The sequence below is a fragment of the Natrix helvetica genome (assembly GCF_964273705.1).
Source record: "Natrix helvetica genome assembly, chromosome: 7".
NCBI classification, from domain to species: domain Eukaryota; kingdom Metazoa; phylum Chordata; class Lepidosauria; order Squamata; family Natricidae; genus Natrix; species Natrix helvetica.
Genome location: NC_138558.1, coordinates 39274845 through 39302027, shown reverse-complemented (window position 1 = coordinate 39302027; position 27183 = coordinate 39274845). Strand labels below are relative to the sequence as shown.

At 38.1% G+C, this 27183-nt stretch overlaps 1 protein-coding gene across 1 annotated transcript; it reads right to left on the bottom strand.

The window, feature by feature from the left end:
• Nucleotides 1-65: 65 nt before the first annotated feature.
• QRFPR (pyroglutamylated RFamide peptide receptor) lies at nt 66-27183 on the bottom strand (the record flags this gene model as incomplete). Its single annotated transcript, XM_081960331.1, has 6 exons — nt 66-1100; nt 2419-2516; nt 4296-4531; nt 5464-5525; nt 6865-7023; nt 26844-27183. 6 exons carry the CDS (start codon nt 27181-27183, stop codon nt 703-705), a joined length of 1293 nt encoding a protein of 430 aa, XP_081816457.1. The 3' UTR covers nt 66-702.

Here is a 27183-nt window from a genome sequence, read left to right as displayed (position 1 = left end):
AGCAGCATTGTTCTGTGTCTTGGAAAGCCAATTCTATTCACAGGTCTTACCAGGTTAACACTGGCTTCACTGTGTCAACTATGTTACACTGTTAACTTAATAGATGGTTTTCAAATCCACTGAACTCAAAAAATGATTTCTGAATTGGTTTTAAGGTTACTTTCTCTATCATAAATGCTTCTCAATACTTTCTCTGCACTTTTTATGTAGAAAATAAGTTTCTAGGGTTTTTCCTTTGTTATTCAAGGTGGAGACATTAAGTTATTTTAAAAAATAACCAAATACTGATTATTACGATATCAAATGGCTGCATGGCTGTGATTCATGATCACAGGTTTGTTATTTTTTTTACTATTACACTAATTGGCAACAAGGCAACACATTAGTCTAAACACAGTTCATCTAGCAGGGCAAGGATTAATTTCTTGTACTAAAAACACACAATAAAACAGAAGATAAAGCAACGTTTAAAAAATGTTTTTTTTTTAAAAGGTGGAAAAAGAGAACAGTCTCAGGCAATGAAAATCAACCAATGTGGGCTGTTTGTCTAATGCGGTGATGACCATATCTAAACCTAGTAGCTACTAGCCTCAATTGAGGCAAACACAAAACATCTTTGTTGTGTATATATTAAGCAAAGCATTTTAAATACAATACTTGAAAAACCATTGCCAAATGTTGGAACACAAAGAACCATTCTTGCTAGGATTCCAGTGAAGTGTGCCCAGTGAATTCTGATGAGAACAAAGCCAGATGTCTTCTGGAGGTCTTCTTAGGAAAGGATTGATCACAGAATTTTACTTCAATGTTTCCTTCACTGAATGCTTCTCTTCTAGTCACTTCCAGGGAGACCAACTCTCTTCTACAGGCCCTTTCCTCATGCTGCATCGTTGTGATTTTTAAGTTTTTGTGATGTCTGAATGGAGACAACTTTTCTTTCATAATGCAAAAGCAAAGTGCAGAGAGGAAGTTCTTCTTGAAGTTCTCATTCATAAAGGCATATACAATGGGATTGCAAATGGAATTAGCAAATCCGATTACCTGCACAATTCCAAATATCATCTTAATAGTGACATCATCATATTCTCTTTCAAAATTACCTACACAGAGAAAAATATGAAATTTATACAAAATTAATTATAAGACATGTTTAAGAAATTCATTAGAAGCATGCTATTAAAAAGTTTATCTGCCATATACATAATATATAGTGAATAACTTAATAAGCTGATGGATAATAAACTGGATCATGCCTTATCAACAAGCAAGCCTATACTTTCTGTTTGTGTGTTTCAAGTAAATTTTTGGTTGCCGGAGATTGAACAAGTCCCTACAATTTTCTTGGCAAGATTTTTTTAGAAGTAGTTTGCCATTGTCTCCTTGCTAAGGTTAACAGAGGGTGACTGGCCCAAGGTCACCCAATTAGTTTTGTTCCTAAGGTAGACTAGAACTCATGGTCTTCCAGTTTCTAATTTAACACCTTAACAACTGCGCCAGACTTGCTCTCTTAAATAGAAGAAGTCTAATATCTTACCTACATTATTTATTTCATTTATATGCATAAAACTGCACTATTAATTTTCCACTATTTATGACTAAATTCTTGCACAAGAAAGCATAAAAGTAAAGATCAAGCATTGCCTTGTAAAATGTTCACATTTTTAGGAATTTGTCAACAGGAAATTAAATGTTGGTTTAAAATAGATATTAATTTAATCAAATGAAACAATACTAAACCACGATTGCCATATACAATATTTAAATATTCTATTAATACTCTCTTAATACTATTTATATAATATCTCATACAACTTTCCATATTCTCTATAGGTTTAGATATACATAGTTTTCTCCTTTATTAGCAGATGGAGAAAAAAACTTAATACAAGCTTTAACCATGTGGAAATAGGACATTAAAATAAATTAGAAATATATGTCAAATTGTACTGCTTTTCTATGGGTGGACAGGAAACTAATTAAGTAAAATGAACAACAAAACTCTGATAGCTTTGGCTTCATTATTACTTTCAAAGGACAGATTCATAGTGCAATTCAGAATGGATTCAAAATGCATTGTAATTCAACTTTGCAGGGAAGGGGTAAGAGGGAAATGTATATACTCAGTATGGTATAAAAAGAAAAGCATAAAGAAAAACAGATAAAAATAATTTCAATGTCCTCAAGTGTAAATAGCTTTTATGTATAAATAATAGATTGCAGGGGACTACATATTTATTAACTTGATTAAACGTGACTCATACATCCCAGTAAACATGAAAAATTTCCTTTATTGGAATAGTGTTATTATAATAGCACATATAAAATTCAATATCCTGGTGTCGTTTAATATATTATCTTGTTTACTTTAAACAAAACAACCCCCTCTCTCTGCTATTTAATTAAAAAAAAACTACTCACTGTATTCTATTAACATGTGCATTACATGGAAGGGTGTCCAACAAATAGCAAACAAAACCACAACAGTCACCATCATCACGATTGCTCGCTTCTTCTTTCTGAAAAGAGAAATAGTTTGGACTGTTGATCGAAATCATTTTGATAATAAGGAGGCAATACAAATAATTTGTATGATGAAAAACTAGATCTCAGTAGGAAAGAAGATACTTTGCATTCAGAACTATTTTCATATATCTGGTTAAATGTTTAACATTTTATTTTATTATTATGTTTTTTTTATTACATTTTATTTTTAAAATAAATTATATCCTGCCCTTCTTGAGAACATTCTCTATACAGCAAGGCAGGAAATATGGCAATCCAAAATTAAAATAATTTAAAGGTATGGTTTTAAAGCTGTGATAGCGTAGTGGTTAGAGGGCAGTACTGCAGGTAATTCTGCTGACTGCTGCTGCCAGCAGTTTGGCAGTTCGAAACTCAACAGCTCAAGGTTGACTCAGCCTTCCATCCTTTTGAGGTCAGTAAAATGAGGGCACAGATTATTGTGGGCAATACAGTATGTTGATGTTGTAAACAGCTTAGAAAGAGCTGTAAAGCACTATGAAACGGTATATAAGACTAAGTACTAGTACTATTACCACCATCACCATGTAGACCTGGTGGCTTACATTTACTCATTTATTAAACTAAGCAAATTAGAAGCTAAAATATTGAAAATGAACTTTGGGAACCCAAGTAAAGCTCTCAATCAGTTATAGATTCACAATATGACTTGAGTTCAATTCTCTCTTAGCACATTGTACCTGTCAGAAGTATAAATGGGATAAAACATGGGCAGAAATCTACTCTTTGAGCACCCAGAAGATAAAATTTAAATGCAATAAATAATTAAAAATAGGTAGGCTAGAGATGCTTTTATCCTGGTCTCCTAAAGCTGCCATGGTCATTTAGATCTGTTTTCACCAGCCATGCTGTGTCACTACTGGAACAAGGAGAAAGCCCTGCCCATTGAATCTTATAGAACAACAGGCTAGTAATGGATGTAGCAATGTCTACAGGATGTTTTTAAGAGACAGTATTGAGGATACAGTAGTACAGGATAATTTAATGCAAGAAAACAAGAAACAAAACCTCTCCCATTTTAAAATGAAGAGTAATAGAAGTAATTAAGAGATGTGTGCACATATTAAGTCATGAAACAGTGGAATCCAGTCACTGTGTTTTGTAAATTATAATTTATGGATCCATACAGTGTATGATGAGCCCAGTCATCATAAGTTATTCAAGCTATAATTTAGTTTGAAAGTTGAATTTAAACAATGTATTGTAAGGTTCTATGAACTCTGGAAACATTTTCAAAGGCCATCTCTCTGGAAGTCTGAACTGGAATAATTTGATTTTTACTTTAATACCCACACCTATAGCCCAACCCATACTCTTTCTCTCCCTCCCTCTTTCCCAAAATTTTGACTTGAAACTCTTCAATTCATGAGGTTGGAGTGAACATAATAATATAAAAGAACAACATAATATAAAGGACGTTGCAAACAGAAGAATCTCTCAGTGCTTTATTGGCGTGCTCTTCTTCTTCACATTTAATTATGCCTTGCCACTTTTCAGGTATATTTGTTAATTACATGTAGTTCAATTCTATAAAGCTTCATTCAGAAAACAAATTCCTAAAAATAGACTTTAGGGAAAACTTGTTTAGCAAACAATCAATGTCCTTAAGCTCACAGATGTTTTTATAGAATCCTAGGAAACAGGAAAATATTAATTTATATGAAGTAATATAAAATTATATTGAAATTACAGAAAAGCAATATAACAACCTTTTTTAACATAGCAAACGTAAAGATAAAATGTTATGTACCAACCGAGAAATTTTAGACATCTCACTTGCGTGAATGCTCCTGAGAACAGAAGCATCTCCAACTCTTTTCTTAATCCAGAGCTCATAACCAATCTTGCTATAAAGCAGTAGCATTAGCATCAATGGAAGAAGGAAAAGAATGACCAAAATGAAAGTGGCATAAATTCTTTGGTGGACAGGACTTAACCATTCTTCCAAGCAGCAAACATATTTCTTTTCATAAAGGAAGTCATATTTATTCTGCAAGACATTAAACAGATATTAGTACAGATTCCTTTTTCAATATATTATCTATAAGAAAAAATAACAAAAGATGGAATATTCAGCTATATGAAACTATAACTCCAAATGTGGATCTCATATTAAGTCATCCAAGCTTGGACTACTTATCTTGGACTACTTATCTATACATATCAATAAAACACCAGGGAATGGGCCAATACTTTAGCATGCATCTCATCCATTTTGTACTTAATAAGCAAATCTGACTGCTAGAAGTTTTATCTGCAAAAAACTGTGATTTTATTGCACTCTACGTGCAATCTGCATATATAAGTTAGTCCTCATTTAGCAACCACAATTGGGATCAGCAAGCTTTTACTAAGTGAAACCACAACTGTGCCCATGATATGACTTCAACTTTACTTTGCTTTACAGAACTGTGAAGGTCATAAATATGACAATTGGTTGTGAAGTTACTTTTTCATCACCTTCATAACTGCAAGTGGTCAGTAAATGAAGCAATTGCTAAACAAGGACTACCTGTGTATATTTCCGATCCTATTAAATTTGTCTATGTGATCATGATTTCCGTCAACTTACTTGATTCATACTTCAGCAATTCAGTGCATAATTATCGTAAATGCTATTTCTAACTATATGCTACATAGCAGGAGTATCTGCAGCATGTTATCAGAAAAGTTAAGATGATGGCCACAATGCTGAGGTCAAAGCTCAGTCCATTTTTATGGGTGTTGCACAAATGATGCATATTTTTTTTATAAAGGTAGAATTTCAATCGCTCTACCTTTTGACATTTATCAAACCCTGCAGACATGAAATGTGATCATTACATTTTTCCATTATAGATTATATTCAGCTCCTGAACACATTATACAAAAACATCCCAAATTACAATCCTGAATAAATGCCAGTGTACAACACAACCATACCTCCACTCTTTGTACATGCCACATTGGCGAACCGACAGCAGCTGCCAACAGCCAAACAATGCCTAAAAGTAAATAGTTTTTGGTGATGTGAGAAAAACAGCACAGAAAATTAAAATAATATAATATATGGGTCATTGGCATTTGGTAGTTGTTTTTAAGATTAGCCAGTATATGATCAAAGTGAGAGGTGAGATACAACTTTTTTGATCTACTCTCAGAAGATTCAAAGTAATGAGCTTTATTTAAAGAAGGGTTAATGACAGAATCCTATAGATTTGATCTATTTTTAATACCAATATTTGGGAAAGAGAAATAGTACTATTCCGATGGATATTCTAATTATTATATTTCTCCATTCCACATTCATTAAAAAATAAATATCATTCTTGTTGTTAGTTGCGAAGTCGTGTCTGACGTATCATGACTCTATGGACAACGTTCCTTCAGGCCTTCCTGTCCTATACCATCCTCTGGAGTCCATTTAAGCTTAAGCCTACTACTTCAGCCACCTCATTCTCTGTCGTCCCCTTCCTCTTTTGCCCTCAATCTTTCCCAGCATTAGGCTCTTCCCCAGTGAGTCCTTGTGAGTCATTCTAGCTAAATTCATCCTAGCTAAGATCTATTTAAGATAAGTAGCTTAATAGCACTTTCAAGAATGCTCATGTAGTCCAAACTCTTTTGAATGCAAATACTTTTATTTGTTACTTCATTGTGGATGATTTGCGGTCAATATTAGTCGTTCTGTACTGTGCCCTACCAGTCCAGTCATTCAGAGGAAAATTATATCCATTAGTTCCCACACCAAATCCCTGTATAAATCGGCTCCTTGTCAATTACTCATCACTTCCTAGGTTTATTAAAGTGGATTTCTATTTCTATTAATCTAAACATGAAAATACTATTTGCACATGGAAACCTGATAAATCAATGAGAAATTAGAGGTGACAGCATGGGCAAAATGTCATTGCTCCGACTTAGTCAAAATGTCTGAATGAGATTTAGAATTATTTCACGAACTACTAATCAAAAGATACTGGATTACAGTAAAGTAATTAAATAAAATCACTAGACATTTTTCTTCCTCCTCTCATCTTTACACTATGATATCACCATTGTATACTAGGAATAAGGCATGTTTAATGTGATAGAAGATGCAGATAAGTGCCTTTACAACGGAGCTTTGGTTAAGGAACTCCAGAGCTTTCATTTTCACAAAAATGAGCAGCCAAGGTAATGACAACACTCAGCTTTGCAGACCATTGTTTGCTCTAATTTGTGTGAGCTTAACAGTTTGCTTTCTTTCTTTCTATCTTTGTCTTTCAATTATATGAATATTTTGACATTCTTTAAAGAAAAGGAAGAAAAGTTAAAAACAAGTAATAAAATTGTGTGGGACCTTACCCAACATTGTATATGCTCTTCTGTGAGTATACTGCCATTTCATTTTTAGAGGGTGAACAATGCCATTATGCCTTTCTAGAGCAATGCAAGTCATTGTAAGTATCTCAGTAACTATTGCAGTAGATTGCACAAATGGCACCATCTTGCAAGCAAAAGCACCTATAAAGAAAAGAAATTAATCATATTATTAATATATTCAGAACCAGGCTCAGCTATATTTGTTCTTATTTCTGAGGAATGTGCAGGTAGCCACATCTATTGATCTTGCCATAAAGTGAGCCTGCAGGGTCACCTTATGGGAGGACAAACTAGACAGACAATGTAGGAACTCCAGGGAGTTGGTTGGATTAAGAAAAGCATTTCAGAAAAAGGCAATGGCCAATAACATCAATAATGTTGCCAAAATGCTGCATGGATGAAATACCCAGGTGTCAAATTTTATTTGCGTATATTTTACCTTTATCTCTTTTCTGGGAAGAGATTGTATGTGATATGTACTTTAACAGAATTGATATTCTCTTCACATGGACTTATTTATTTATCATGAAACAGGAAACATCTCAAGAAGCAACATCAATTTTGAATAAAAAGTAATTTCTTTGAAATGTGTGGATTAAGCCTTGACTTTATCAAAACTAAGTTCAATAAGCACACTTGCTTAAAAAATTATATATTTTCTTTGTTTGAAAAATGGTGGATAAATGTGTAAGAACTACATATAGTAGTGCCTTTTCCTGGATATCCATTGGGGCTTTTTTTAATACAGTAAGTATTATAATATGAAACACTTCAATTGAATAATAATAATAATAATAATAATAATAATAATAATAATAATAATAATAATAATAACAACAACAACAACAACAACAACAACAACAACAACAACAACCATAACCATAACCATAACCATAACCATAACCATAACCATAACCATAACCATAACCATAACCATAACCATAACAATAATAATAATAATAATAATAATAATAATAATAATAATAATAATAATAATAAATAATAATAAATAAATTTAAATTTATTAGCCGCTCCCTTTCCAGACAGGACTCGGGGCGGCGTACAATGGAGTATAAAACAAAAACATGTATACAAACACATAAACCTACATATATACAGGACATAACATGCACGGAGGAGGTAACAAATTACATCACATTAGACAATTAAAAATCACCATTAAAATACCCCAATTGTAAAAACGCAATTTAAAATTTAAAAATTTAAAAAATTTAAAAGAACTGTCAGGAGGAATAAGAAAAAATTTACGGTTGAGCCAGGCCAGATAATTGAAAGAGGTGGGTCTTCAACTGTACACGGAAGGAGCGGAGATCGGAAGTAGTCCTGATGTCACGGGGGAGGTCATTCCATAGGGCTGGGCCCATCACAGAGAAGGCTCTGCTCCTGGGTGTCGCCCCCCGACACTGTTTGGCGGACGGCACCCGAAGAAGTCCCTCTCTGTGTGAGCGGATTGGTCGTAGGGATGTATGGGGCAGGATGCGATCCTGCATGTAGCTAGGTCCTGTGCCATGAAGCGCTTTAAAGATCATAATCAAAACCTTGAAACGCACTCGATAGACTACAGGAAGCCAGTGCAGCTCGCGCAGGAGAGGTGTTACAGGGGAGTATCTCGCCCTCCCCATAATCACCCGCGCGGCCGCGTTCTGGACCAACTGCAGTCTCCGAGTGCATCTCAAGGGAAGCCCCATGTAGAGAGCATTGCAGTAGTCCAGGCGAGACGTCACTAGCGCATGGGTGACTGTGCGTAGGGCATCCCGGTCCAATAAGGGGCGCAATTGGCGCATCAGGCGAACCTGATGGAACGCCCCCCTTGCCACGGCTGTTACATGGTCAACCATGGACAGCCGGGCATCTAGGAGGACGCCCAAATTGCGCACCTGTTCCATGGGGGCCAGTTGCACGCTCCCAATGGCCAGAGATGGAAGCAACTGGTTGAACCGGGAGGCCGGAAGCCACAGCCACTCCGTCTTGGAAGGGTTGAGTTTTAGTCGGTTGTCATCCATCCAGCCCCTTACGGCCTCCAAACACCGGGACATCATTTCGACGGCCTCATTGGGGTGGTTCGGGGTGGAAATGTATAGCTGAGTATCATCAGCATACAGATGATATCCCACCCCAAAACCACGGATGATCTCGCCCAGCGGTTTCATGTAAGTGTTGAACAGGAGAGGCGAGAGCACCGACCCCTGAGGCACCCCACATGTGAGTGGCCTCCGGGTCGATCTCTGCTCCCCTGCCAACACACGTTGCGTCCGGTCAGAGAGGTAGGAGCCAAACCACCGTAGAACGGTGCCCCTGACTCCCAGCCCCTCTAGCCGGTGCAACAGGATACCATGGTCGATGGTATCGAACGCCGCTGAGAGATCTAATAGGACCAGGATAGAGGAACAGCCCCTATCTCTGGCCCTCCAGAGATCATCAACCAATGCGACCAAGGCCGTCTCCGTGCTGTGCCCGGGTCGGAAGCCGGACTGGCGCGGGTCTAGATAATCATTCTCCTCCAGGTGACGTGGGAACTGTTGTGCTACCACACTCTCTACAACCTTCGCTAAAAAAGGAAGGTTGGAGACAGGACGATAATTGACTAGGTCCATTGGGTCCAGGGAAGGCTTCTTGAGCAGGGGCCTCACCACCGCCTCTTTCAAGGCGGTCGGTAGAAGCCCCTCGCCCAACGAGGCGTTCACTAGGCCCAGGAGCCAGTCGCGTTTAACCTCCCAGGATGCCAGTACAAGCCAGGAGGGACACGGGTCCAATAAACATGTGGTAGGTCGCAGACGTCCACGCAACCTGTCCAAATCCTCGATGGCAACCGAGTCAAACTCCTCCCAAAGCGGTCCCTCAAGACTTGCCGCAGGCGTCTCAGCTGGACTACTGAAAGGGGCCCATCCCTTCCGGATTTGAGCGACTTTGTCCTGTAGATATTTCCCAAACTCCTCTGCTCTGCCCTGTAAAGGGGCTTCCCGCGGTCTCTCAAACAAGAGAGAGCGAGTCACCCGAAACAGGGCGGCAGGGCGGTTATCTGCGGACGCAATAAGAGCGGCACAATATTGACGTTTGGCCGCTCTTAATGCCACAAGGTACGTCCTCAAATAGGCTCGTACCTGTGTTCGGTCAAATTCGGAATGGGACGATCTCCAACGGCTCTCTAGGCGTATCTTGTGGCGTTTCATCACCCTTAGCTCCTCGGTAAACCAAGGGGCCAGGGTGGTTCGTCGCCGCAGGAGAGGCCGCAAAGGCGCCACCCGGTCTAGGGCCCCGGTAGTCGCACTATTCCATGCGTCTACCAGGTCCTCCACTCGGGGGCGGGTCAGGTCCACAGGAGGTGGCCCAAGCTCCGTCTGGAACCTATCTGGTTCCATCAGGCGCTTGGGGCGGAACCATCTAATACCTTCCGGTTCCGCCTCCCCGCAGCGGGGTGTAGCACCGGGGAAGTCAAGCCGGAGAAGTGAGTGATCTGACCATGACAGGGGAGTAATAATTGAATCCCCTATTCCCAGATCACTCGTCCACTGGCCAGAGACAAAGACAAGGTCCAACGTGTGGCCTCCCTCGTGAGTAGGGCCCTGAATTAACTGGGTCAGGTCCATGGCTGTCATGGAAGCCATGAACTCCCGAACCCCCTCAGACGCTTCTCCCATCGACGGCAGATTAAAATCCCCCATCACTAAAAGTTTGGGGGTCTCAACCGCCACCGATGAGATCAGCTCGAGGAGTTCAGGCAGGGCCGCTGGTGTATAGCGAGGAGCCAGGTATACTATCAGCAGGCCCAACTGCCTCCCTGGGCCCCATCTCACGACGAGGGACTCACAAGTATGAAAGTATTTAAGGAATGCCACTTGAGTCTAACACTATGTAACATTATGAATAGTATCTACACTTCTTCTAAAAGCGCAACAACATTAAAATTATCTTGCCCATGACTATTTGATGGTATCTAACATAAAGTTTAACAGAAACTGATTTAAAGCAAGGAAATGCAGCTTCTTTCTTTTCTCCTGTCTTTGGTGAACGAGCATGCTTGCCTTCAAAGTAAAATCCCCTATTATACACAGTAGAAACATTACAACTGCAGAGAGAAGCACTAACTATAGAATGCAGTATACTGAATGTTTAAATTCCTCACGTTGAAACTAACAGAAAGATGCTTGAAGAAAACATTTCCACAAACTGACTCAAGCAATTATGCAAAGTGTTTGTTTTACTACTCTTGGCATTTCTTTCTTCCGGAAAGCTTCCGGCTAATTAACTCAAATTGAAAAGCCTAGTCTTGAAAGAAGTCGTGAGGGGTAAATGATAGAAGAGGAGACAGAACTATCGCAATGCAAAAGTTCTGCAGAGCTAAACTACATGTCATTTAGGACTTATGTGACCTTGCAAAACCATTAAAATTAAGACAGCTATAAAGGTTAATCTAATATTATAATGACTAATGCCTATCATTCAGCATTCCCAAATAGCTTTGTTTTCTCCTCAGATACTATAAGTGCCTGGTTTTTAGAGGTATTTAAAAATGTCATTACCTATTCCACCCCATGTATCCCGTGATGCTTTTGCTCAAGCTCATTTACAAATCAACTTTGTCTCTTTGTTAAGAGCAACACAAATCATCCGCACCTAGGCATTTATATAAAAGGTGTTTGGTCTTTCCCCGCCCCCAGAAAAATAAACTGCCGGTATTTCTTTCTCAGTTACAATGAAAAGCCCTAGCTATTACCTTTACAGAATCATTCACCAGGTCTTTTAGGTAATGAATGACAATTACAGCTCATTAAATATGGTCATGTCAATGTCTGTTTTATTAAGATTTAAGGGCAAGCCAATTATAATGCTGAATTTTCAGTTAGTTCGGTAACAAAGCTATGCTTCAAAATGTAGAGAAAAACATTATATCAAACATCAGTAGACCAGACTCAAAATGTAATTTAAATGTAGAGAAAATGATAAAATTCTAACAAATGGGCAGAATGGGTAGTGCCTTGCTTGATATAACCTCTTCAATATGTTGTAATGAAACTGATATAATTCAGCTTTCTTTTTTATTTTCAAAAATAAAGGTAGAAGGAAAAGCACAATTTCCCTTTCTTTTTATTCCATTCAATCATGTCCAATTCTCAGAGATTGCCTGGACTTCCCTGCTCCCTTCTTGGCAAGGTTTTTCTGAAGTGGAAATAATTGCCTCTTTCTTAAGGCTGAAAGAAAGTGACTGAACCAAGGTCACTCAGCTGGCTTTGGGCCTAAGGTGAGACTAGAACTTACAATCTCCTGGTTTTTAGTCCGGGTGCCTTGACTAAAATTTCCACTTTTATATACTAAATCTAAGTAACATATAAACAAAATTATATTTAAATAAAGTCAAAGCTCAATGGTCATGATACCTAGAAATGCAAATCAACCAGTGGTGGGTTTCAAATTTTTATAGAACCTATTCTGCAGGTGTGGCCTATTTTGTGGGAATGGCTGGGCGGTCAAGTGACCAGGTGGGATTGGCTTGGTGGTCGTGTGACTGGATGGGCGTGGCCAAGTTGGAAAATGTGGTGAAACTCACTTAACAACGCTCTTGTTTAGCAACCAAAATGTTGGGCTCAATTCTGATCATAAGTTCCCTTCTTTCCTTCCTTCCTTCCTTCCTTCCTTCCTTCCTTTTCTTCTTGTGTGTCTCTCTCCCACTTATTTTCTTTCTTTCTCTTCCTTCCTTCTTTCTTATCTCTCTTTCCCACTTGCCTTTTCTCTCTCTCTCTCTCTCTCTCTCACACACACACACAGACACACACACACACACAAACACCATTTCCCTCATGTCTGCCACTGACAGCTCCCAAAGAGAAGGAAGGACTCCTGCCTTGGGAAGGGTTTGGACTAGATTACCTCCATGTTCCCTTATATGCTCCTAGGTCTACTCTACACATATATGTTCTGCTCTGTGCCAGTTGAAACTGTTTTGCGTTTGTTTGTGAGGGGATGTTCTTTTCCCATTTTTAATTTTTTTTATAAATTAATTACTTAAAACACACTCTAATATATTTAGATAGCAAATGTAAGAACACTTCAACCATGCAGTAAACAAAGGACTAAAAATTGAAATATGAATTTGCAGAGAAATTTCTCTTTCTAGATATAAAGCTAAAGTCTTTCTTCAAAAACATCTACCACAAAACAAATCCTTCCCACGATCAAGATCATTCATGGATCAACCATTCATAGAATATAGCAAGCCCTCTTAAAGGCAGGAAGTGGTTGATATCTGGTATCCCTGTCTACCATTCCTTAAGGAAAAATATATTTCCCTTTTTCTTTTCCTCAAGTAAAAGAGAAATCTGGAAGGATAAAATTCTTCCAGAATGCAATGGTTGATATACACCTGTAACAATATAATAGATAGCATAATGGGGAAAAAACTGTGAGAATTAATTTTTTATAGCAATCAAACCTCTCATGACCTATTTATCTATCCAAATAGATATAATATTATTAAAATAATCTGCATTAATTTATGGATAGTGGGAGGGAAATAGTAATCTTACTCTTCATGGCAATATATATTATATCTATTATCAATCTAAATATATATTTGGTTATACCAAGTAGACAAATAAAAATAACCTCCTGCTAGTTCTCATATTCCTGATGACATTGAGCCAACTGGCTGTGTGCCCATTAGTCTTTTGTGTTGTAACGACACAAACAATGGGTTTTTACAACACAAAAGACTAATGGGCACACAGCTAGTACCTCAGCCACACAGGATGTTACGAAACAGCCGACTAATTTGCATACATCAACTCCATTAACTAATCAAGATGTAACAACACAGCCAACCAACCCTCTTACAGCAACCAGCACTCCACACACTCCCACCAATATTTATAGAAAGACGGCAGCTCCGATCACACTTTGCTCGCACAAGCACAAAGCCGAAGGCACCAGCCTGAAGATGGCGAGTGGGACCTCATCGAAACGTCGCCAAGATACTCTCAAAAGACCCGAATACGCCAAGACCTGCATACCTGTACCCGTGGAAATCTATGAAAATCTCTCTATATATATATGGCTTAAAGTGTGATCGGAGCTATACAATACAATACAATAGTAGAGTTGGAAGGGACCTTGGAGGTCTTCTAGTCCAACCCCCTGCCTAGGCAGGAAACCCTATACCGTTCCAGACAAATGGCTATCCAACATCTTCTTAAAGACTTCCAGTGTTGGGGCATTCACAACTTCTGGAGGCAAGCTGTTCCACTGATTAATTGTTCTAACTGTCAGGAAGTTTCTCCTCAGTTCTAAGTTGCTTCTCTCCTTGATTAGTTTCCACCCATTGCTTCTTGTTCTGTCCACAGGTGCCTTGGAGAATAGCTTGACTCCCTCTTCTTTGTGGCAACCCCTGAGATATTGGAACACTGCTATCATGTCTCCCCTAGTCCTTCTTTCTCTTAAGCTAGACATACCTAGTTCCTGCAACCGTTCTTCATATGTTTTAGTCTCCAGTCCCCTAATCATTTTTGTTGCTCTTCTCTGCTCTCTTTCTAGAGTCTCCACATCTTTTCTACTTCGTGGCGACCAGAACTGAATGCAGTATTCCAAGTGTGGCCTTACCAAGGCATTATAAAGTGGTATTAACACTTCACGTGATCTTGATTCTATCCCTCTGTTGATGCAGCCTAGAACTGTGTTGGCTTGTTTGGCAGCTGCTGCACACTGCTGGCTCATATTTAAATGGTTGTCCACTAGAACTCCAAGATCCCTCTCACAGTTACTACTATTGAGCACGGTACCACCTATACTGTACCTGTGGATTCTGTTTTTGTTGCCTAAATGTAGAACCTTACTCTTTTCACCATTGAATTTCATTTTATTAGATAGTGCCCAATGTTCAAGTTTGTCAAGATCCTTCTGTATCTTAATCCTATCTTCTGGAGTGTTGGCTATTCCTGCCAGAAAGCTGCTGTCTTTCTATAAATCTTGGTGGGTGGTGGGTGGGGAGTGATGGCTTTGTTTCAGTAAGTGGAATGATTGGTTGTGTGGTTGTATCATGATTGGAAGATTGGTACTGATTGGTGCTGGCTGTGTGTCTATTGTTTTGTGTTGTAACGGCCTGGGTGGTGGGTGGTTTGTTGACTAGGGCTGGTTTCCAGATGTTTGGTAGGCGGGAGGTATCATCACGTTTCTTCATGTTGTGGGGGTGTTTCTCTATTTCGATAGCTTCCAAAATTATTCTCTTGTTGAAGTGTTCTGTTTTGGAGATTAACCTGGTTCCTTCAAAATTAATTTCATTCCCTGTAGCTTTAAGGTGCTGGAAAAGGGAGGATGTTTTTTTTTCTTTATTTCTCCAAAGGCATGCGAGAAAGCCCCCTCCCTGAATTGCCCGAACGTGTGAAGGAAGGAGGCTGCAAGCTCATTTGTTTCGGTAACGCTATCTCCTTTTGTTCTCCGTCTGCCTCATTCACTTGTTCGGGTATCAGAGAACGAAAGGAGATAGCATAGCCGAGGCAAATGAGCCTGCAGTTTCCTTCTTTCACACATTTGGGCAATGGGAGGGGAGAAAGAAAGAAGGCGTACGAGAAAGCCCTCCACACTGCCTCTCAGAAGCGAGGCGATTGGTGAGCCAGCCAATCAGTGACTGGTGGGTGGGGCAAGCTTGGTGAAGAGGGGCGGGGGAGCGAGCGAGCAGCGACAGAACGGACAGAGTGAGCAAGCGGCAACCGGATGGGCGAGGTAAGCGAGCAAGCAGCAACCAGGTGGGCGAGGGGAGCGAGTGAGGGGGGCAGGCAGGAGAGGGCGTTCCGGTACTGTCCCACCGGACGAAGGGGTTCTAAAAGTTACAATAAATTTGACGAACCCCTTTGGCGTACCGATGCGAACCTGGTGCAACCCACCCCTGAAATCAATTATCTAGTCATTAATATTACAAGCAGAGTTTCCCCTGCAATTTGTAATACATAGTTTACGATTTAGTGCAGCTTTTTCAAAGCCAGGCTGTTTTCCCAGCAGATGTTAAGAATTTGACATTCTCAGTCAGCACTAACATTCTGGTTAATTGCAGGAGCTGTTCACATATGAACACATTCTAAAGTACTAAACCAAAATCAATACTAAAGTTAAAAAATAAAGGTCAAGATTGTATTTATACAATCTCCCCACCACCACCAAAACCAGGAATTTATTTATTAGTTCCCTTCCTGATTTAATATAATCAGAAACTGTGCAATAGCAAGGCAAAATTAGATTTGCATCCACATTCTAAGGAGACAGCTTGGAAGTATGCATATAAAATCAAATGTTATTTGTCATAATAGACCATAATTCTTTATGATACATAAAACAACAGAAAATGTAATGAAACTAAAACATTAAAAGAATTAAATACAATATGTAGCTACCTGTTGTTTATCCTCAACATAATCAATGAAAACTCAATTGTATAGAGAGATCATGAGTTTATCTTTTTTTAACTGTTCAACAGTCACTGTCTTGCTAATAAATTCACTACTACAGTAAAATCTATAAAAAGTGTTATTGTAAAATATCACAAAATCTCTGCTATAACGATGCATATTGCTGGATTATTCTTGGCAACAAATTTATAGTTATTTTTAGTATGATGATAATGAGGAATACTTGATTTACTGAGAAATTCCGGGAAATAAAGTGGCAGAAGAGATCCTTAAAGTGATGTTTGAAAAAGCTGGGAGCAAATCTCATCAGACACATGGGGTTCTCATAAAAACCCAAGATTAAGGTCTACTTTAAGGTGGCAGTAGAGGGAATCTTTACATTAGAGGTTATTAAACAGGCACATGGGTTCCAGAGGCCCCAAAATGTACCTATAAATAATAACTGGTCAAACCATTTATTAAGTAATCTTTGAAATTAAAGTAGAAAAGCAATCAAATAAGCAGGAATATAGTACGAATATCTAAAACCAACATTCAAACACACAAATAACTTACAGTAATAATTTGAGCGAGAGGCAAATATTTCAGAAAGAAGCATATTTATTTTAATAGAAAAAAGCAGGAGCTTCAGGGAGTTACATATTTAATTCAGAGTTTGGAGAGCAACAAACTGAATTCAAGAGGAAAATGGCCTTCAGGCTTCTTTGCCTGAATAGTAATACTTGCAGTTTCAAAGATCTCTGAAATGGATTTTCTGTTTTCTATTTTTCATGACATAAATTTTAATGTCATGAACATAATTTTGTTTATATTTTCATGATGTATTTTATATATTTATAACACACTTGAGTAACACACTTGAGTGCAAAATGAGATAAAAGCATGGATGTAAGAAAATGGCATGGAAAATGATTGATGGATTATTTGCCATCAGCTCTTACCAACTATAAAAAGGCAATCTTCGATTTACGACCAAAGCTGGGACCAGAATTTCCATTGCTAAGCAATAGTTATATCACATGACCAAGATACTTTGTGACAGCAATCCCGACAGTTATCAACAATTGCGAATCTTGGATTGTGAAGTGGGTATGCATCCCACTTCAATAGCCACCCACCTATGTACTCTGTCTGTTTTTTGGCCCCTGCCATTCTGCAGTCCATTGCTCCAGCTAAAACTCAACCTACTACTCACTAGGCATGCTCAGCCTTGCCCTTCATCGAACTGGGCTTCCTAAACTGCCATGGATTTGGCTCTGCTTCTTGCTTGCTTCTGTTTTTTCCAGTGCCCTGGGTTGGGTCTGGACATCTTGGCACTACATGAGCCAAGGGAGGCATGGAGCAGGAGTGAGATCAACTTACCTTTGCTACCAGTTTGCAAATGTGTCCTTCCGTGCATGCGCAGAGCATCAAAAATGGGACATGACAATGTCCAGGTGGGTGGGCAGAGCCTCCTGCCAATGCTACCGGTTCACCCGAACTGGATAGAACAGGCTGAATTGCACCACCGGCATAGAGCCAAAGTAAATAGACAGGAGAGAGATACACAGGTTAGAGGAGTGGAAGGTAGTCCCTTACCTGAGACTAAAGACTCAGGACTAAGCTGAGAATGGCTTGGATTGGAGTGGGTACTCGCTTAATGACTCAAGATTGTCAGTTAATGATGGCAACAGCAAGTGTCAGGATTGCTGTTAAGCATTGCTGTCATTTGATATTTTGCTTTACAACCACATCACTTAGTAATGAAAATTCTGTTCCCAATTTTGGTCCCAAGTCGAAGGTTATCTTTATATAGTTGGTAGGAGCTGATGGCACGTAATTCATCAATCATTTCCCATGCCATTTTCTTATGTCCATGCTTTTATCTCATTCTGCACTCAGTATGCTACTCTTCAGACTCCAAGCTATTTTACTCTTGAATTCAGTTTGTTGGTCTCCAAGATCTGAATTAAATATGTTGCTCCCTGGAGCTCCTGCTTTTGTCTCATTAAAATAAACATGCTACTCTCTGAAATCTTTGCCTCTGTCTCAAATTATTTATTATTTGTTTGTTATTCGAGTGTTTATTGGCTTTAGATATTTGTACTATATTCCCAATAAACTGTCAGCCACTTTATTTGATTGCTTTTTTACTTTAATTTCAAAGATTACTTAATAAATTGTTTGATTTATTAAGTTATTAATTATTGATTAATTTTGGTCCTGGAACACACATGCTTGTTTAAAACCTCTAATGTAAAGATACGCCTTCACCATCACAATGTAGACCTTAATCTTGGACTTTGATGAGAAACCCTCATGTGTCTGATGAGTTGTCTCCCAGATTTTTCAAGGATCTCTTCTGCCACTTTATTTCCCAGAGCTTCCCAGGAAATCAAGTATTCCTGATTATCATGGAACATAGAAATAATTATAAATTCATTACACAGAATATAAGATGCGGAAGGGAATAGAAAATCTTTGTGCCAACTATGATTCCATAAAATAAATTTGCTTCTTTGCAAATACTTAAGTAGCACTTCCAGGTGAGTATACATACAGTATAACAATGAAGACTGCCGTATTTGCTTTTACAATGGCTAATGAATAATTAAAGCATCATGAGCTAAAGTAAAAAGCATCACTAACTTTGAAAATTTTAGTGAATAAAGGATTATATAATTAATAGTTTAATTAATAGACACTAGAAAAAATTAGTTCCAATTTTATTAACATAAGGCAACACCATGGAATCAGAATATTTTTTTTTCGTTTTTTATTATTATAATTTTTCTAACATCAACTGAGACATTGGGTCGTATGTTATTATTAAAATACAATATTTCCTGTTGCTAACACTATTCCCAACCATGATATTTTAATGTTTATTCTTAGCAATATTTTCTAGAGATGATTTTTTTTAATAAATAATTTTTATTAAATGTTTTGATCTTTAAAAACAATAGGGAAGAAACGGCAAAGAAAAAAAACACAATAAGACAAAACAAAACACAGAACATACATAACAATATACAATTATTTTACAGCTTTCTCTATCGGCTTTCCTTCTTAGCTTTTATAATTCTCCCTTCTGCATTGCCTTCCTCACTATATCCTTGTCCTATGATTTAACAAACATAGTATTAACACTTATAATAGTATTCATTATTTATATCCATATTCTCTATTTTTTGTCTTGGCTTCTGTTTTCTAGCCACTTGTACATTTTATTCTAGAGACGATTTGACTTCACTTTCCAGTGTCTAGCTCTAGTTCTGTTATGAAATCCTCATACATACTACCAGTTTGTATTTTGTTTTATATAGTTCTATGTATTTATGTTGTCTTTTGTTTTTATCACCATATCAGCTTTCTATGCTTCATGAATTCCATTTGTCAGATTCAATCAGTTAAATCTATTATTTATGTTCATTTACCATATAAGGACATGGACTATTGCTAAGAATATATCTTCTTGGTCAGATACTTTTATTTTAGTTTAAGCTGTATTTTTTCAAGATTTTTGTGTTTTTGTTGACTTAATAATGCCTCTCCATTTTTGCTTGCACACCATATTCCCAATTAAATTTTGTTGTGGCCCATCTGGTGGTGTTCATAGGTAGAGGCATCTTTTAGGTTGTTCAAAGAAGGAATATATTCAGTCACTGATTGATTTGTCAATAGCTACACTATTTTATGATTTTTTATCAACAGAAGATGTGCTTTGAATCAATTCCAGTCCATTTTGGTCTGCTAATTCCTGGAATGTCCATAGATATTACAATGGATTCCCTTCCTTATATACTGTCAGAGACCTTGCGGTTCTTATGTGTCTGAGCCTCATGCTAAAACACTCGACTCTCCCCACTTATGAAGAGGTTTATAAAGACTTTACAGATATCATTATTACTACTGACCAGTAGAAGTCACTATGGGAACATCTGCATCCTTATTGGGATGCATTAGCATAGGTAGTCCTTATATTCAGTCCTCTTTAGGGATTATCCAAACCAAATCCTGGTAGAGGATTTAAACATATAGACGGTACTTTTTCCTGATAAGCCTTAATAAAGATGAAAGCGATTGTGTAATTCCGCCTGCTAGTCAATAGCAATTATAGCATCAGGATGTCAGTGTTCAGTGTTGGTATTCCAGTTCTTATCCAATCAAGTTTACTTTGATCTTGATTCACATATTTCATGTATAAAAATTGGTTTTTATATTACTATTTCATAGTTTTGTGTACAATGCCAAGTCACTCTTTCATGAGATGACTTGGCATTGTCAGACATTTGATGACTGGCTGGCTGGCTGGCTAAATAATCCTTGCCCTTTCTTCTACACTTTTCCAATAACGCACTAGATGCCTTAGAGGGTTCATTATACAAACATTGGTATTATTTTACTTTTGAATGTTCATTGTTCTTTTCGCAGCATTCTGGGACAGGTTGTCACTTTCTCCTCCAATTTTGCTACCTTATCTATGACTAGTGGTGGATTCCGACTGGTTTGGCCAAACTGGTAGTGGTTTAGCAGCCTGGGTCGCTGGAACCGGCAGCAACCCAGACCTGCCACACCCCCGAACCGGATCTCCAGGCGCCAGCATATGCACCGCCATCTTGTTTTTCAGTTCTGAGCATGCATAGAACAATTTTAATTGTACTGCGCATCTGCACGAAGCACACAAAGCACACACAAATGAACCGGCAGTAGTGCTTGCCAGAACCCACCCCTGACTATGACCTGCCTTCATGCGTGTCCCTTTTAGGACTGTATAGTCCCAAATTTATAGTTCATTGTATTTTACAAATGTTTAGTACTACAAGGTAACAATCCATGAAGGCAATTGTAAGAGGAGAAATGTGTTATCTACTGTATGTTAGCAAAAAACCAAGGAGTGGAATAATACCATTTCCAACTAACAAAATGTATTAAAATACATTTTTGTGAGCTGCAGCATACTTCATCACTTGGATCTGATGGACTGAGTTGCAGCATAAGAAAGCTTATCCTGGATAAACAGATGATGATGAATGGATGGATGGATTGATAAAAGCAATCAGAAATATTCCAGTTCTTTTGAGTCAAGGAATCCAAATAGCATAAGCAATCTTAGTAGGCATTTTACATCTAATAAATGAATATTCACCTTATTCTCTGACAAAGAACTAGTACTTAACATTTTTCAGATAAAGGATATAAAGCTAAATAAGTGGGACATAACAGGAAGAAGAGAAAAAGTGTAATGGACTCAGTTTAATATACATTCAGTTCTGCATAATCTCAGATATAGCAGCTTTGTCTTGTGATGTTATTTTTTAGTACATCGTTACAGGTAATCTTCAGGTTATGGATTATTCATTAAGTGAATGTTCAAACTTATGACAGTGCAGAACAAGGGGGAACTTACAACCAGTCCTTGGAGTTCTGGCTATCATAGCATCCCCTTAGTCACAAGATTACAATTTCCATTTTTTCCTGCAAAGTCAATGGGGAAGCCAGCAAAAAGTAAGACGTCATGATCACATGAGGTTTTTGCTTAATGTCCTGGGTAGCCTTCAGGTTTTCACTGAAACTTAGAGGTAGAATTGCTGTCACAGCAACATGGTTGATGTGACCTCACACTTTACAATCATATTGCTTAGCAATAAGAATTTCAATCTCAATTGCCATTGTACCAGAGTACTACCTGCAGTTAGTATCTAAATCTAATCAAGTAGAATTCAGTTGTTTAGCTTTGTAATTATTTTAGCCTTTTTTAGTTAATACAAATGAGTGTGATTTTATTTAAGTTTTGCTACAGGACTCTTGCAGCTTTGTTTGAAATCAATTTCCTCTTCCTCTCTTAAACACACACACACACACACAATCTAGGGAAGCAGTCATGTGTGTAAATATCCCTTTAGAACAGCTCAGAATTTCCTATGTAAATACAAAATGGATTTTTTACAACTCTATTTAGTGACATGAAAACTTACTAATAGTGAACTACATTAGTTCTAAGTACAAAGACTTCATTGAAGCAGTTTGCCTACATTTGAAATGCTTATTCTTATTCATCATTTAACATTTATGCAGTAATTTCTAAAATCAACACCATTTTCTAAGCTCACTTATTAGCCCTTAAGGAGTCATAAAATGCAATAGCTCTGAGATGTGGAACTAATGGGCTAAATATTCACATATGCAAACAAGATAAGAGTACAATTCAATGTATAACCATTATATCCCCAATTGCACCATGTAAAAAATAAGATATTGATTATCATACAATAATAAAAGAGAAACTCTCTGGAGCAGTGTATTTCAAGGAAAAAAGACTAAAACTCTCCATTCAGAATTCAACTACAGCAAAGACAACTACAACCAGCAAGCTTAAAACAAATCTCTTCCATGAACTGATTTAATGGCTTTTCCAAAGTCTTTCTTGTTCCTAGAGCAGAACTGTTGCAAGGATAAAAAAGTGATGCATGTAATTCCTCTGAACATTTGTTCTCTGAAAGAAGTGAGAGCATGTCCCTCCTCAAGAAGACAATACCCCATTTAGATATACTGGACAATTACCAACTCCAACCTCTACTTTAGAGTGAAAATCATGGAGAAAGTATCTGCAAGAGGAAGGCAATAGGTTATTTCGATCCATTTCAATCAGGTTTTCAGCTCAGATTCATAGTATTCATGTTATATACGATTTCTGGTTGGATTTGTGGCAAAGTAAAACTTTTATCCAGCTCCTATTCAATATTTATATGAAATTGCTGGATGATATCATCCAGGGGCATAGAGACAGGTTTCATCAGCATGCTGATAATACCCAATTATGCATCTCAATTTTTGGTCAAATGGATCATGCAGTGGAAGTTGAGATGTCCAGACACTGCCTGGGTTTACATAGAGAGAATGCCAGTGTACCAGTAAGGCAGAGTAATTTTGGATTCAGAGATCTACAGAAACTAATGAACAGAGCTGTATTTTCCTGACAGTGCTAGTTCACAATTTGAGGAGCTTTTTGGAGTCACAGCTCCTGCTCAAGAAGCAGATGACAACTGTCACCATGAGGAATTACAGTTCCATCTTTTGTATCAACTGTAATCATTCCTGAGAGGTGTGGTATTATTGTCACTCACACTTTAGTTAGCTCTTGAGTATATTATTGCAATGCATACTATTTGAGGGCTACATTTGAGGAACATTTAGAAGCTACAGATGGTCCAAGACATAGTGGCTCGTGTAGTTATAAATACCCTTCAAGGCTCATACTTAAAAACTCCTTGAGAGCCACTGATTGCCATTTTGTTTCTAGAGGTAATTCAACATACTGATTTTTACTTTCCAAGTCCTTCATAATGGGGGTATCTATAGACCATCTTCTCACAGCCTACCTAATAAGTTTCTATAGGGTGGCTCGCTGTATATTTCCTCAGATATACATCAGAGATGTTACTTTTAGGGAACATAAAAGATAGATAATATAATCTTTATTTTCACTTTTTCTGTGTATGCGATTTCCTTCTTCAGCATATGGATAAATACACCTGGAAACATCTACCTACCTATCTACACTCTCTCTCTCTCCCTACCTAGTGTGTGTGTGTGTGTGTGTGTGTGTGTATGTGTGTGTATGTATGTATATGTGTGTGTATATATATATAATTTTCTCACTATCCCTTTATCTACCTACCTACCTACTCTCTCTCCCCCTACCTACCTACTATATTTCTCCCTCTCTCTCCCTCTATCTACTTATATACCTACCTACTCTCTCTCTCCCCCTACCTATTTACTGTATTTCTCTCTATTTTTCTCTCCAACCCTCCAGCTAGCAACCTACCTACTCTCTCCCTACATATCTGTATTTCTCTCTACCTATATTTCTCTCTCTATCCCTCTACCTACCTACCTATCTACACTCTCCTTCCCTACTGTATTTCTCTCTCTCTATTTCTCTCTGTATCCCTTTATCTACCTACCTAACTAACTACTCTCTCTCTCTCTCCCTCCCTACCTACTCTCTTTCTCTCCCTCTCTATCCCTCTATCTACCTACCTGCTTTTTTTAAAAATGTGCCTCTTCAAAACCTGGGTGCGTCTTATACTCCAGTGAATCTTATACTCTGAAAAATATGGTACACACCATCAACCCACCACACTGATTCCCATTTTATTTCTGAAATGAATTCAAAATGTTCATTTTTACTTTCAAATCCTTCCATCGTTCATAGTCTGGATATCTACAGACTATCTTCTCTTGGTAACATCAGCCTGCCTAATCAGTTGGGAAACTTAAAAGAATAGGTAAGGGACAGATCATCATAGAGAATGTAGCAGTTGCTCAACGATCACCTTGATGATGTATGTATGTATGTGTGTATGTATCCATACACACAAATACATAATATTAACTGATTTGCAAATAACATAGTCACTAGTGGTAAATGTGTTTTCCTTGAATTTGTTACTTCACTTTATTTAGAAAGCTTAAAGAAGAAAACCGTGGACTAGGACAATGATGGCGAACCTTTTTGGCACCAAGTGCCGAAACTGGAACATGCGGGCATGCACACACCGAAGCCCAAGCTCAAAAAGCAGCTGGCCAGTACACATGCACGCACCAGCCAGATGCTCTTTGGGTTTTTGGCACACGTGCATGCGCGCCAGCCAGCTGCTCTTCGGGTTTCCAGGGCTCCGTCATATGCAAAGACTAGCTGGCCAACACCCATGCACGCACCAGAAAGCTGAAGAGCAGCTGGCAACAGCGCACGGGCCCAGACAGAGGGCTCTGCGTTCCACCTCTGGCACATGTGCTATAGATTTACTATCATGGGACTAGGCATGCATAAACACAAATAATGTGGTTTTGACTGCAAAATATCTAGTGCTTCAGAAGAAGATTGAGCAGGTTGTTGTGGTCCGCCGCCTGTTTTACCTGTAAATGACTTTATCTATTTTAATCGCAATAATACGTGCATGAAGAACCACTTTAAACTCAATGTAAATCGTTCTAAACTTGTTGACTTCTGTGGATTTTTATTCTCTTATTCTTGTTCTCGTTTTTGCTTACAAATTCCAATAAATAAATAAATAAATAAATAAATAAATAATAAATAAATAAATAAATAAAATAAAATAAAATAAAATAAAACCTGTTAAAAGGGGTGGCTGTCTCAAACTGGGATTATAGATGATGAAGCCCATTTAAACGTACTCCAATTAATTTCTAGACTTACTCTAGTCTTACGCTTGATTATTGTCCATTATAATAAAACCACAGGACTGTGATTTTGAATACATAACATTATTAGTTTAAGCTTCTGCTGCAGCCTAATTCTGAAGTGAAATGAATGGAATGATTATTTTGGACAGGTCATTTACCAGTTTCTAATTCTGATAGGGAACAAAACCAGAAGATGGGAATATGGATCCCAAGTGTTATTATATAATGGATCATAATCTACCACAAATATGACATTAATATTAATATAAAACTAATCAATTTCTTCAACTAATTCAATAGAATACTAGATCTGCAAAGGCAGAGGTCCTTTCCAACAGCACAAAAATCTTATTTTCTCAAATAATCTACCCCCAGGTTTTAAAAAATCAGTAGATAATTGAGAATGAGAAATACTGTTCAGTATGAAGACGGGTGATAAAACAAATGCATACTTTTAAAATACTAAGAGAGCTAATGTTATATATTTATACTCATTTTAAGTTTGATAGTATACACACAGATACTGTATGATTCCTAATTATATACGAACAATGTCAAGACAGTTTTCTGAACACTTTAATTCTGCCATGGCAAGTTATAAAGAAATGACCATGAAAATCCATAGGAAATCCATAGGAAACACTGTACCTATTAAAATTAGATTCTAGTGAGATTATAGTTTATATCTTGCATCTGAGATAATAAGCACCTATACATATTTAAAGTTTAACTGCATAAATATAAATGTTATATTGTATGATAGCCACCTTCTACCATTGAGCTATTAATAATGGTATGAAAACAGTGAATGGAAGTAAAATGGAAATCAGCTTTTCCCAATGTGTTGACTCTGGAGAGTATGGGAATTGAAGTCCAGTACCAAGTTGAGTTTTGCCAAGAGAATTCTCAAACATTAAGAATTAACATTAGGGTCAAGATTTCCCCAACACAGCACTAAAGCCAATCCACCTGTTAAGCATGATGTAGTGAGGGAAGTAATATCTGCCCATTAAGCCAGGACTTTTGAAAACGCAAAAAACCTTACCCTTTATACATATACTGTACACCTCAACAAGAGCAATAGAAAGAACCCACAAAGAGGTTACCTCTCCAAAGAGGTAAGAATACTTTTTTCTCTATTACAAAGTCAATTACTCACACCCACTTCCCGCATTTCTACCTTCCCTTCTTTGTGCACCTAAGCATAAGGTTAAAAGGAAACCCAGCCTTCAGAAACCAGAAAGGAATGCGGGGGATGGCAGCCTTTGAGGCACAGATTCTTAGCAAAAGCACATATACCGCTGGCAGACCAAGCGCCCGCCTGCTAGGACGAGGCTCTAAGCAGCCTCTCCAGCTCACCTCCCAGCCAATTATTGGTGATATTCTGCAGCAAAGTGAATGGGACGCAGAAGAAAGCAATGAGCAGGTCGCTGAGGGCCAGCGAACAGATAAAGATGTTGGTGACGGTCCGCATGGCTTTGCGGCGGGCCACCACGTAGAGCACCAGGCAGTTCCCGAAGAGCGCCAGGCCGAAGATGGCCGCGCAAGTGAGCATGAAGGCCAGCTTGGCGCGCTCGGGTAGCTCCGGGATGTAGACCAGCGGCTGGAGCCCATAGAGCGCAATGAACTGCTCGCGGGTTATGTTGTTGTCGCTTAAGAGCTGCGCGAACTGTTCCGGCGTAATGTTCAGGGATCGCAT